The sequence below is a fragment of the Pleurodeles waltl genome, chromosome 4_1 (assembly GCF_031143425.1).
Source record: "Pleurodeles waltl isolate 20211129_DDA chromosome 4_1, aPleWal1.hap1.20221129, whole genome shotgun sequence".
Taxonomy (NCBI): domain Eukaryota; kingdom Metazoa; phylum Chordata; class Amphibia; order Caudata; family Salamandridae; genus Pleurodeles; species Pleurodeles waltl.
Genome location: NC_090442.1, coordinates 732,465,278 through 732,477,663, shown reverse-complemented (window position 1 = coordinate 732,477,663; position 12,386 = coordinate 732,465,278). Strand labels below are relative to the sequence as shown.

At 44.5% G+C, this 12,386-nt stretch overlaps 1 protein-coding gene across 1 annotated transcript in view; it reads left to right on the top strand.

Moving 5' to 3' along the window:
- The window catches only part of SLC35B4 (solute carrier family 35 member B4), a 123,493-nt gene that overhangs the window by 65,178 nt on the left and 45,929 nt on the right, over positions 1-12,386 (top strand). The window contains exons 4-6 of the mRNA XM_069229318.1: positions 2,337-2,386; positions 9,426-9,507; positions 10,468-10,528. Coding sequence (XP_069085419.1) covers positions 2,337-2,386; positions 9,426-9,507; positions 10,468-10,528 — 193 coding nt within the window. The remainder of the gene's footprint in view (positions 1-2,336; positions 2,387-9,425; positions 9,508-10,467; positions 10,529-12,386) is intronic.

The following is a 12,386-nucleotide window of genomic DNA, read 5'->3' as shown; positions in this document are numbered from 1 at the left end:
AAGTCAAAAGTGGCCCAGTGCCCAAAGCGTTGGGTAGCAGAAAAAGCTCCTCTGGGGCCTTACGGTACTGTGATCAGTCTTACCCACTCTTCAAGTATGGTGTGATCGGAGTATGCGCAGGGAGCTGCAGCAGCTGGTTTTGGAGAGTAGTATTAATAGATTAGCTAGGGCAGCGGCTGGACGCCAATGGCGCTTCCTCTGATGGGATGGTAAGTGATGGAACTGATTGATGCAGCAACTGTCTCCTCACAAGTCGCTACAGGGATCTACTCACCAGGATCCCCTACTGAACCTTGCTACCTTCCACTCTCTCCTGTTTCTCACTGGGCACACTGATCTTGGCAAACTGGCAAGTCGCCTTGGATGTCTCTCGGTGATATCCCTTCACCCAGCTGGGAGATGGGCAGACCTTTGCCTCCAGCCCTGGTCACAGGCAGAAGTCTTTCAGAGCTTCTTCTTCTCGCACAGCCCAACTAGCTGCTTGACATTTGTGGGGGGCTTGAGCTCCTCTTATTACAGTCAGTTTGCAGACACCAAATGTGATTTAGGGTATGAGTCTTTGAAGGTTGTGTTGGGGGTCTGCTTCCTTTTGAAGTACATGCTCCTCTGCTCTGCACTTCCTCCAGAAAGCCGTATGTCACAGCAGAAGCGACTCCATCTCAGTAAGCCCTACCACACAGGCAAAGGGAATGACTAGAGGTTCACGCCTAGATATCAGCTACATTGATATGTGCATCAAAAGGTTACCCCAGGGACCCAGCCTCACTACTTATGATTCTCTTATCATCCTTGTTTTCTTCCTAAGATGTGCCAAGGCCCCTTTCCAGTGGCCTGTCTGAATCAAAGAGGATCCTTTGAAGTACACAGAAGAGACTGGCTCTCCTTCTCCAGCATGTTTCCCATCCAGTTCACAGGAAAATAGCCATCCACAAATCTGTCTGGGGGACGCCTCAACTTCTGCCAGTCAGCCCTGCGTCTCCCAAAGTGGAACTCAGAATCTTCCATGTATTGTACCATTCACAAGCATACATACACCCAGCACATGTATACAACACACACAAGCTGCAGAGCGTTACACACTAACTTGATGTAGGCTACGGGTGAGTTAGGCACACAGCAAAAGAACTTTACATGAGTGAGCCTGTAGGCGGACTCCATTGATGCTGGTAAAGGCCTGTTCACTTTTACTGATTGCTGCCACCACCACACTCATTCTACTTAACTCCTGGTAAAGGCACTAGCCTTTCACCATGATCACTGTAGCGCTTTGGGCACCCTTTCCTGTCCAACAAGACGTGAGACAGGCCTATGTCACAGTGCACACATATGATCCATGTACGCTCATGGCAACAAAAATCAGCAACAGGGATCCAGAGATAGTTGCAGCTGGGGCACTCTGGGTAGGGGTATACCTCTGCCACCATGTGAGGGACTTTTCTGTCCCACCAGTTCATCAATAAGTGCTTAGCGGTCTGAGCTCTCTCTTAGATACCTCTTTATGGATTTTAATGTTAGTTTTTCACATTTTATATTGTTTTGCACTTATCAGTCTTTTTCTGTTAAAGCATGTTTGGTTTTGGTGTCTCTCCAGTCAGCAGGTGGTATGCCTTCATAAATGCTGGTATACTCTATTGCTCCTTGAAATATGCACTTCTGTGCCACACAGCTGTGGTTCAACTACTGTAAAACACTTAGGCGGTCATTCTGACCGCGGCGGTCGGCGGTCGCCGCCCGCCAAGCGGTTCCCGCCGAAAGACCGCGGCGGCCATTCCGGCTTTCCCGCTGGGCCGGCGGGCGACCGCCAGAAGACCGCCGGCCGGCCCAGCGGGACAGCCCCTTCAACAATGAAGCCGGCTCGGAATGGAGCCGGCGGAGTTGAAGGGGTGCGACGGGTGCAGTGGCACCCGTCGCGATTTTCACTGTCTGCACAGCAGACAGTCAAAATCTTTGTGGGGCCCCGTTAAGGGGTCCCTGCACTGCCCATGCCAGTGGCATGGGCAGTGCAGGGGCCCCCACGGCACCCGTTCCCGCCATCCTGGTTCTTGCGGTGGACACCGCCAGAAAGGCTGGCGGGAAGGCGCTCGGAATCCCCATGGCGGTGCTGCAAGCAGCGCCGCCATGGCGGATTCCCTGGGCCAGCGGGAAACCGGCGGGAAACCGCCGGCTCCCCTTTTCCGACCGCGGCTTTACCGCTGCGGTCAGAATCGCCCAGGAAGCACCGCCAGCCTGTTGGCGGTGCTTCCGCCGCACTCCGAAGGTCAGAATGACCCCCTTAATTTTTAAACAGTTCTGCTGTATCTAAATATAAAGCGCAGCTCTGTCTTTGTCTCTTACAGGGATCTTTGATAGCAAACATGGTTCTAGGGATCATCATTTTAAAGAAAAGGTAAGATGTTCCTTTCATTTGAGGTCAGAGTTGGACTATTTATTTCTTTTGTTGTCAAAAGACTGTAATTGATTTAACACAAGAAAAAGTTTTGGTTAAATAGAAAAGGTAGAACTTAAGCTTAGATCTTAAAGTAGTGATATTTTTGATGTGAAATGTTTAGGGTTGCCTGTTCAATACAGCTTATTGTGGCAACTCGAATAAATTAATAATATATATGTTGATTTCATACAAAATGGCTGGGTTAATTTATTATAAAATATAGTTTCTTTGCAAAATGTGACCTGTTTGTTTAGCGCAAAGTCTAGCATGTAAAGTTCACACAACATATATTGTTTACATTCATACATATACTGGCAGGTAGATCTATTGTCAGATGTGGGACGTGCGTTTAAACCTCCAGTACAAATGTAAATGTAAAACCTTTCAATAAACATTGGAGAATCTCGGTACTTAATGCCGTATCATCACAAAACTCTTTAATGCTAACTGTTGTGGGATATTCTTGAGCTAGGTTGCTCAGAAAGTTCTTAAAATGTGTTTATTGTATACGTTACTGCATACATTTTCCAGGTATTTCGCTAACTACAAACGACAAATGCATTAATGTGATGGCTAGTCAGTATTACCTGTATTCGCCGCCAGTGGTACACTATTCGTGTTAACTTGCCAGGACTTATTAGTGAATACTAATGACTAAAGGGGCGCCTCAGGTTTGGATTGGGACAGTGGTCGCCATTTTGATTTAGTCGCACTGCGTAGAAACTAGTTTGAATAGATACGGAGTGACTGTTGGAGGCAAGCTGCTGACAGACCAATGTGTGAGAGAAGCTGAACGGGTTCATTGCCTGGATCTCCCTTGGGAGACTAACACCTTTTTTCGAGCATATAGGTGATTTTCCACTCTGGCATAGATAAAACGCATTTGTAAATCTGCAGGGCTGATTTTATAAGGGGATCTTACCAGAAAGTGAAGAAGCTGCATATGGTGCATCATACATTCTGCTTCCCAATGGCTTCCCGACTGTGACAATACCCTTATGATCTTAGTATTTACTGACCCTGTTGGCATCTCAGCTCGGCCGGTGATTGGCATAGGTGACAACAAGAGTTGTCTTCAACCGCTCAACTTTTTGTTGTGCTATTTATGGCATGTCATTGAAGTAGCAGCTGCATTATCTCCTTCTCCCAACAGTGTGTGACTACAAGGGGCATCGTCCCATCCCAGACTTGAGGCCATTAGTTCATCTGAATAGGGTAAGGACCTCTTAGTGAGCTCACATTTCTTCACTGTGCCACAATGTGGCATGGCAGACGGTTTACAATATACATTGGATACTTCCAGGGAGTGTGTTTATTGGATGCAGTTGCATATTTCTACTTCAAAACTCTTTTGAAGTACTAATGTTTGCAGTGTCTTTCACACTTTGTATGTTCACTGTTTAGTTCCCTGGTAGATGATGACATAGTTTGTCTTCCTGATTTTTGACTTGTGGTCTAGCTCTAATAGGTTCTCAGAAGAACATTGCCATTCGAGTAGGTCCTGAGTGTGTTCTTTTAATTTGCTTACACTAAATAGTTAGTTAGGTGACTTTCCATGACACCATAGATAGGAATCCATAGCCCTGAGGAATGCCCCAGACCAATACAGGCTCTTCGAGTGGGCAGAAACATGTTGGTTGTTTTGAAGATGAGCTGAGTCATTACACTCATGCTTACCATTGATTCCTGTTTTTAACCATATCAGTGGACACCCCAATTAAAAGTAAGTTACTGGTAGTTCACTAGGTATTTTTAGCAGCCTGGATCCCAGTATTATCCAGTAAGCGTTAACTAAGAACTCCCTCTGGTAAGCCCGAACCAAGAGGTTGAGTCTGCCCTTGTGGCATTGTCCTACTAGGGTGGGGAGAGGTGGTCTATGATGAAGCATGACACACTATTAAGTGTGTGAAACCACCTCTTCCAAAAAGGAGGAATTCCTGCTATTCCGGTTAATTAAAGAGTGCCTGTGGAACTATTAGTATGTTTCTACCTGGGTTGAGTCTCATATGAGGACACCCACTTTAACTTAGTTCCCCCTCCACATTTTTTGAGTGTAGTACTTAACTTCTAGGAGGACGTGTGGAGGGTTGTGTTTCTCTCGCCTCTTTCTTAGTGTTTAATAGAGAGGAGCTGTTCCCCTGCAAGGACCAAGGCCAAGACTTCTCAAGTTGTCAGCTACCTTTCACACTGAGGCCTCATTACACTCTTATGCAACTAAGGGGATAGCACTCCAGTGCTTTAAGCCCTTCTTTGTGTACAGCAATTGAAATGTGCGTATCTCCTCTTGGAAACCAATGGAGTTACCTTTGAAATGGGCCAAGGATCTTCCAACATCTAGTCCTTTTAACACCAACGTGGCTGCGCTAGCAAACATCATCAGCAGCTACAGTTTAAGTTCCCACATGTATGCTGGGGATACAGAGATCCACATCAGTATTCCCAAGGATCTGAGTAATTGCAACATTGTCCAAGGTTACTCGGCTATGCCCAGCAGTGTAGGAGCCAAAACTGCTTCATAAATCTTTGCCTTAGAAAAGTAAAAATAAAAAATGGTTGTATGCTCTTAAAACTCTAGTAGTAGCTTGTCCTCCCATGTTAGCTGGTCCGCTCCAAAGAGTTATTGTAACTCCACACTGCCTTTCACTTCGGAAAGTTTCTAACTAAGAACAGGTTTTACCACATTCCGTGCGTGCAAGAAATTCTCCCTCTACAACTGATGAAGCGTTGAAATGCCTTCATTCTTACAGGTTCCATTTCTGACATTGTCTACATTGTGGGAGCAGGGGCGGTTTAATTGCTACGTCACCCAAGAACAAAAGCTCCAAACAGCGCCAGACCAAAGTATTTATGCACGGTTTGAAAACTACTGATCACAACTCACATGCTCCTATGTTGCTTCACCTGCTGCCATTCAAGTGGAGTGTCATCTTCAATTCCTCTGGTTTGTCCCGAAGGACCTGCACAGTGTCACCTCTAACCACCTATCCAAATCCTTACTTCAGACTGGAGGCCTAAAGTCCGCATTTAGTACCCAGCTGTGTCTGCTCACATCAGGATACTAACAGTTAGGAGGAAGCCTTCTAGATTCTCTCAAGACTCCATTCATTGGAACACTCTGTCCTTGCCTCATCGGAATGAGTCAGACTGCAGAAATTACCACAAAGGCATGAAGAGCATCTTTCATCTGTGGTATTGCACGTGGATGTGCGCATTAATTCACAGCCTTGTTTGCATTCCATGCCAGCATTCCAAGGTTTTTTGGGGGGCCTGCTTGGGATGCAAGGGAGGCAGTTGGAGAGGCACTGGATCAGCATCATGGTTGTGCTGTTGAGTCTGGGTTTTCTTTGGAATAAACCAAAATAATCTCTGCATGATGAATTCCGGCATTAGTGCAGCTCTACATTGTCAAACCTGTTTTCTGGGCTAAGATTAATTCTCCTGATGTTTTTTTTCTTCTACCTTTTTGTCTAGCCGTTCTCTTAAGCTGCACTCCGGTGTGTTATTAGTGTAAAGAGAAAAAATAATTTTGTTCAGAGAGTTTGTTGTGGGCTGTGTTCACTTAACGGCTAGGTTGCTATGGGTGGGATAGTTGTGTGGAGGGATTGTACCAATTACAGGGATCTGGGGTGACCACGTCCCTTAACATATTCGTAACTGTTTTTCTAACAGTTGTGTTTACACCCTAATCGAAGAATTCCAACACATTTTTCAGTTGGTAATAACCATCTTTAGCAAAGCCTATAGGTCTCAGTGTCTTTTAGCCATGTTGTACATGTTGACTGCTCAGCATGGCTAAAAGTTAGTGGCGTAGGGGAGAGTGGTGTTGAGGAGAATGTAGTAGAGTGGCATTGAGTGGAGTGATATGGAGTAGCATAGAGCGGAATGGATTGGCGTAGAGTAGAGCAGCATTCAGTGCCATGAAGCGGTATTGTGTGGTGAGATGTGGAGTGGAGTGGTGTAAAGTGAGAGTGGATTGGAGTGACATGGAGTTGGTGTATGGGGAAGCGGCGTAGCGTGGAGTGGTGTAAAGTGAGAGTGGATTGGAGTGACATGGAGTTGGTGTATGGGGAAGCGGCGTAGAGTGGAGTGGTGTAAAGTGAGAGTGGATTGGAGTGACATGGAGTTGGTGTATGGGGAAGCGGCGTAGAGTGGAGTGGTGTAAAGTGAGAGTGGATTGGAGTGACATGGAGTTGGTGTATGGGGAAGCGGCGTAGAGTGGAGTGGTGTAAAGTGAGAGTGGATTGGAGTGACATGGCGTTGGTGTATGGGGAAGCGGCGTAGAGTGGAGTGGTGTAAAGTGAGAGTGGATTGGAGTGACATGGAGTTGGTGTATGGGGAAGCGGCGTAGAGTGGAGTGGTGTAAAGTGAGAGTGGATTGGAGTGACATGGCGTTGGTGTATGGGGAAGCGGCGTAGAGTGGAGTGGTGTAAAGTGAGAGTGGATTGGAGTGACATGGAGTTGGTGTATGGGGAAGCGGCGTAGAGTGGAGTGGTGTAAAGTGAGAGTGGATTGGAGTGACATGGCGTTGGTGTATGGGGAAGCGGCGTAGAGTGGAGTGGTGTAAAGTGAGAGTGGATTGGAGTGACATGGAGTTGGTGTATGGGGAAGCGGCGTAGAGTGGAGTGGTGTAAAGTGAGAGTGGATTGGAGTGACATGGAGTTGGTGTATGGGGAAGCGGCGTAGAGTGGAGTGGTGTAAAGTGAGAGTGGATTGGAGTGACATGGAGTTGGTGTATGGGGAAGCGGCGTGGAGTGGTGTAAAGTGAGAGTGGATTGGAGTGACATGGAGTTGGTGTATGGGGAAGCGGCGTAGAGTGGAGTGGTGTAAAGTGAGAGTGGATTGGAGTGACATGGAGTTGGTGTATGGGGAAGCGGCGTAGAGTGGAGTGGTGCACTTGTGGGTGTAAGATGGCAGATATGGTGAAAGCAACATAAATAAGAAGTTGTATGCCAGTGTTAAAAGTAGGAAAGCACATTGCACATCCAGGAATGATGCCGAAATGGTTATTAAACGAAATGGGGCATTACAAAATGACAAGAACAAAGATGAGGAAGAGCACATACCTGGTCCATGCTCCAGGGAGGAGCTGACACAAAAAAGAAAGAGGAGCCTGCGAGAGCTAAACAATCAAAGATTGCAAATAAGAGTGACAACGAAAACAACTAATGGGCTTGTAAGCCCACTGAATTGTAAACAATATGTCTTGCAGCACAGCGCATGTGCTGTGTAGGCAAGACCTAAAAAAACCTTTTTTTTAAAGCAGTGTTTTACGTAATCTGTCTGTCCTCTTATGTCACAGTTACAGATAAAATGGAAGCCTATGCAGATAATGTGAAACAGTTGTGGTTGTAATTTCTAATCGCACTCCTGAGTCAAGTCAATAAAAAGAGAGCAGTTTTGGAATTGAAAACTAAAGGAGTTGGGCAAAAAGACTTGGTTGTTACATTTCCCGAGGCTCTATAATAAGTGTGTGTAAATGGAGTCATCCGCCGTTGTTGAAGACCATTATTGGAAGATGAAAGTTCCATGATATCAGAAGCGGGTAAAATTAACGCCCCAAAATAATAACATAGATGCATCAATAATGAGGCGCAATGAAGTGTGCATTTGCATTTTAACTCTATGTCCACTTTAATAGTGATGCATTTTGTGCAAATGTTTCTACAGTAAACCTTATAAAAATTACTGCTGTAAAGTGTTTTAAGGACTAATCAAATCCCCTTAGTGCGCCCATGCCTGACAGAGATGGTGTTTGTCTGGTTCCATCAGGCTTTATGATCAGGACTGGTCCAGTAGCAGTAGTGTGTGTGCTCTCCCTACACATGCTCTCTTTTATGTTTTCTTTCACGTTTCTCACCTCTCCATCACAGTAAGTTAAATCATTGGGCACAGAAGCTGGACAGACTCTGAGGACATGACACTGGTTGGCCAATCACATTATAGCTTAAGGTTTAGTTTAAATTATTTGTAATGTATACCATGGTAAGTCCTATTTAGACTACCAGGCATTTGGAAATCCATAAAACATATCGCGTATCAGAAAACAGAGGCAACGATCGAAGATGATGACTTGTTTTAGCTGTAGTTTTTTGTGTGTAGAACCTTGTTGTACACTATGTGAGAGAGGGTAATACATTGCACCATCAAGCAACACAATTCTTGCTGACCAAGGTGCAGCCTCATATGCCAGTCTACATCCAGCATATACTAGGTACAATCTCATACGCAAATAGAATCTCATGTGTCCAAGTGCAGCTCACATTGTATGCCCTCAAGTTGATTGTGCAGCCTCATAGGCCCAAGTACATTCATCATATGTTGCCAACAGTTCCACAGGCATTGGAGAAGCCAGGCTTCAGACTAAATATATAAAATAATCTCTCAAACTGATGTTATCTGAATTTGATTGCCTGAAACAATCTATGTAAAAACAGGCTTGACAATTTATGGTTGCATTGTCATTTTATTCACAATTGTAGGTTGAAATATTTCAGAAGAGGGCGGTTCTAGGAAAAAGAAACCAAATATATCAGCTAAGAAGTACATGGCGTGTACCACACATTCCCAGTTTTAGAGGATAGGTACATTACATTTGAAGTTTTCTTCGTAGAAGAACGCTCTCTGCAGAAGGGATGTACTCCATGGCGTTTCTAGAAACATAATGCCCATCACGGAGGTACTAGTGAGTTCAGCTGGGGTCGGGTGAGAGTGGCGGGGTGTGGTGGGAAGCAGTCTGTGACACGCCTATACAAATTAGTCTCGATATGTGATGCTTAGAGCCTCCCTCGGTAGTGATGTAGGCTGACACAATTACTAAATTCGGAATGTGGCACAGAGAATTTGTCAATGCCACATAGAGGGGAAACTGGAGAACAAGTAGTTTTTACTGAATTAAAAAATGGGTCGATTGGGTGACCTTGCACATCAATCTGGTCTTTCAGTTGAATGTCATGTTTCATAATTGTTTTGTCTAATACGGTTTTCTTGTTTTTCATAGATACAGCCTATCAAAATACATGTCCATAGTTCTGGTTTCCCTGGGGATTTTCATCTGTACTCTAATGTCTGCGCATCAGGTGGTAAGAAGAGCTTGACATAGCATACCGTTTGTCTCCCCCTGTATCTGCCAGTAGGATCACTAGCTGAAATCCACCCAGAACACCTCCCAATGCCCCTCCGCCACCAAACCACACCCACCTCCATTCCAAAACGAAGGCTTTGCCATAATGGACAAAGTAGACCGTTAATCCACTGTTCAAACTTTATAGAATCGAGTTTGGCTTTTAAGTTTAAAGTCCTACACCAGCAGACGTGGTCACAACCTCCTTCAACCTCATTTAGCAGCGAATCCAGATGTGTAACACAATTGTCGGCAAATGTATCACACGTTGACTCTACTGCACATCATCCCTTTACATTAAGGGTAACAAAGTGAAAAGAAATAACAAACATGTCTTGAGACTGTGTGGTATATTGATAATTTGATTCTTATTCCATGTTCAGAAATGCCTTCCAGTCTCATGCACAGGAGTTTGTGCCACTTTGCTGTGGCTTATTCCTTGTAACTCTGATGGTTCACGCATTCATTTGGGAGTCCTGTGTCCCTGAGTTGGAATGCTGGCTGTTTAACTACACAGTGCCCGAAAGCATACGAATTAGGCCAACAAATGTTTGTCTATTTCTTTAAAACAGGCAGATCCTCTAGGTGACAGATGGTTCTTTCCAGCCTTTCATCTATAAGTTATTAGTCCTGAAGATAGGACCGCGGGCATCAGTCATGTGAGACTGATTCCAATGTTTTCTTTTTAAAGAGATCGTTTCCTGCTAGCATGGTTTCTCATTGTTTATCTGCGTAAAGTCCAAAGCCCTTGTCTGTCCTCTGCTTTTATCGTTTGAGTTCAGCCATCTCAATGCAATGTCAGTCCTAATTCCTAACGTTGATGATTTATCTATACCTTCTCTTACACTGTCTCATACATATTAAATTGCTTTGAGGAAACTTTAAAACACAGCCAACTATTCTGTCTTAATTGTCCTAGGCTTCCCGATCGAGTTCCAGCGAGGTGAACGCCCCCTCGGTGTTCCTCTGGTGGCTTCTGGGTGCGTAAAAAAAGTAAAATGTGTCAACCCTCCTTTTTAATTTGTTTAGACCAACAATAATACAGCCTAGAGATGTAAGAATGTTAATTATATTGGTTTATACGTAATTAGTGTTAAGCATATAGGTTCATACGTTTAGTCATAAAGGTTTAAATGTGGGCTATATGTTTAGCTCAATAATAGCATGCTCCTGTGCCCCAAGAATGTTGGAAAGAATAAACCTGAAGAAAGCAGACCCACTTAGGAGAGTTTACCAGTTACTCCACATGTCAGATACTTGAAAGGGTTACCTTCAGATCAACATTGTGAGTTTGTTTTCTTTGAGTCCATATTGTGAGATTAGGTGCCGATCTTCTTTCTGCACCAAGTCCGTACACTGCACAATGAGCTTAGCAGTGGGAGCTCAAAGCCTGTGCTTTGGAGCTGGCAGTCCAAAAAACTGCAGTCATTCCAGAAGCGGACTTTGCAGTGGCTGAGCGCCTAATACATGCCAAAGGACGTAACACGAGTAGTGCCCAGAAGCCTACGTTTCGAATGTACCTTGGCCGGTTTGATTTTCAATAAGGACTCCGCATTTTGAAAAGTGCATAGTTCCCGTTTCGTGTACCTCAGTGATGTTTGTAAAGCAAATACGAGGACTTGGATTAGAAAGGAAATCTTCCGACCCATCAGCAGTCTAGAACGATACAAATAGGATGAATTTCCTTCAGCAATAAAGGTGGTACCCAAAAAGCACAACACCAAATGCGCAGTTTTAAGCCCTTGTTTCTTCATAGCTGTTGTAAAGTGTGTCGAATGGTACATGTATTGTAGTATAATAGATGTTGAGATCACTTAGGACTGACTGGAGAAACTGCTTTTTTGCCTTCAAAAACACAATTTTGAGTCTCCCTCCCCCCTGTATTTATTCTTATAGATTAATATGTAAACTGTACAATATGGCTCGTACAAGGCAGCAGCTTCCGATAATCACAAGTAAAGCAAAACCACCACATTTGGACTTTAACATTTTTGTCCTCATCACAGGAAGACACATCACTTGAACTCTGAATATAAAGATGTAATATGAGATCATATCATCTAAATAAATATCAATTGTTAGAGAAAAGATGGGCTCTGTTTAGCAACCATGTATTAACTACTATGCAGCCGTAAGTCGGAAGCGGTACTGTGCCTGAAAACGGCCATTGTATGTACAAGTACAGCCTCATATTCCAGGTTAGTCTTTCCGATACCAAGTGCCACCTTGCCTGCCCAGATGTCGCCATCACATACCCAGATGAAGCTTCAAATGCCAAAGTACTGCCCACCTTTGCGAAGGGCACCTTTGAGTGTCCACAAACTGCCGAATATTCTCAGGTCCTGCCTTTCTTGGATAGGTACAATCTCATGTGCTCAGGCACAGATTTTGTACATCCAAGAACAACCTCAATTTGCCAAGGTGCATACTTGTACAGCCTTTACGTTCTCAAATCCATAAACCCACCTTCCTTCCTCTTACCGTATGGGGATTGAGTAGAATTCCGGGATCCAACATACTGCATCTCCTTTTTCAGGGTGGGCAAGCATGAGTACCTCACCACACAGCGTCATCAGTCTGCTTGCCTCCCTTAGAGTATGGAATTATGGAATGACTGACAGCCATTTAATAGTAGACACAGACCTAAAACATTGTAGCTTATCTCAGATGTCCCTGCCATCTTCTCATATACATCACATTGAGGAATGATGGAAAGTTGTAGGAGAATTCTGATCATGAGTCCCTGCCCAAATAAATATGGCTCCTAATTAACCCTACTTGCTTCCTGTTATTGGTCGCAGAGATGTTTATAGAGCTGTTAAGGACAGGGGAGGGGTT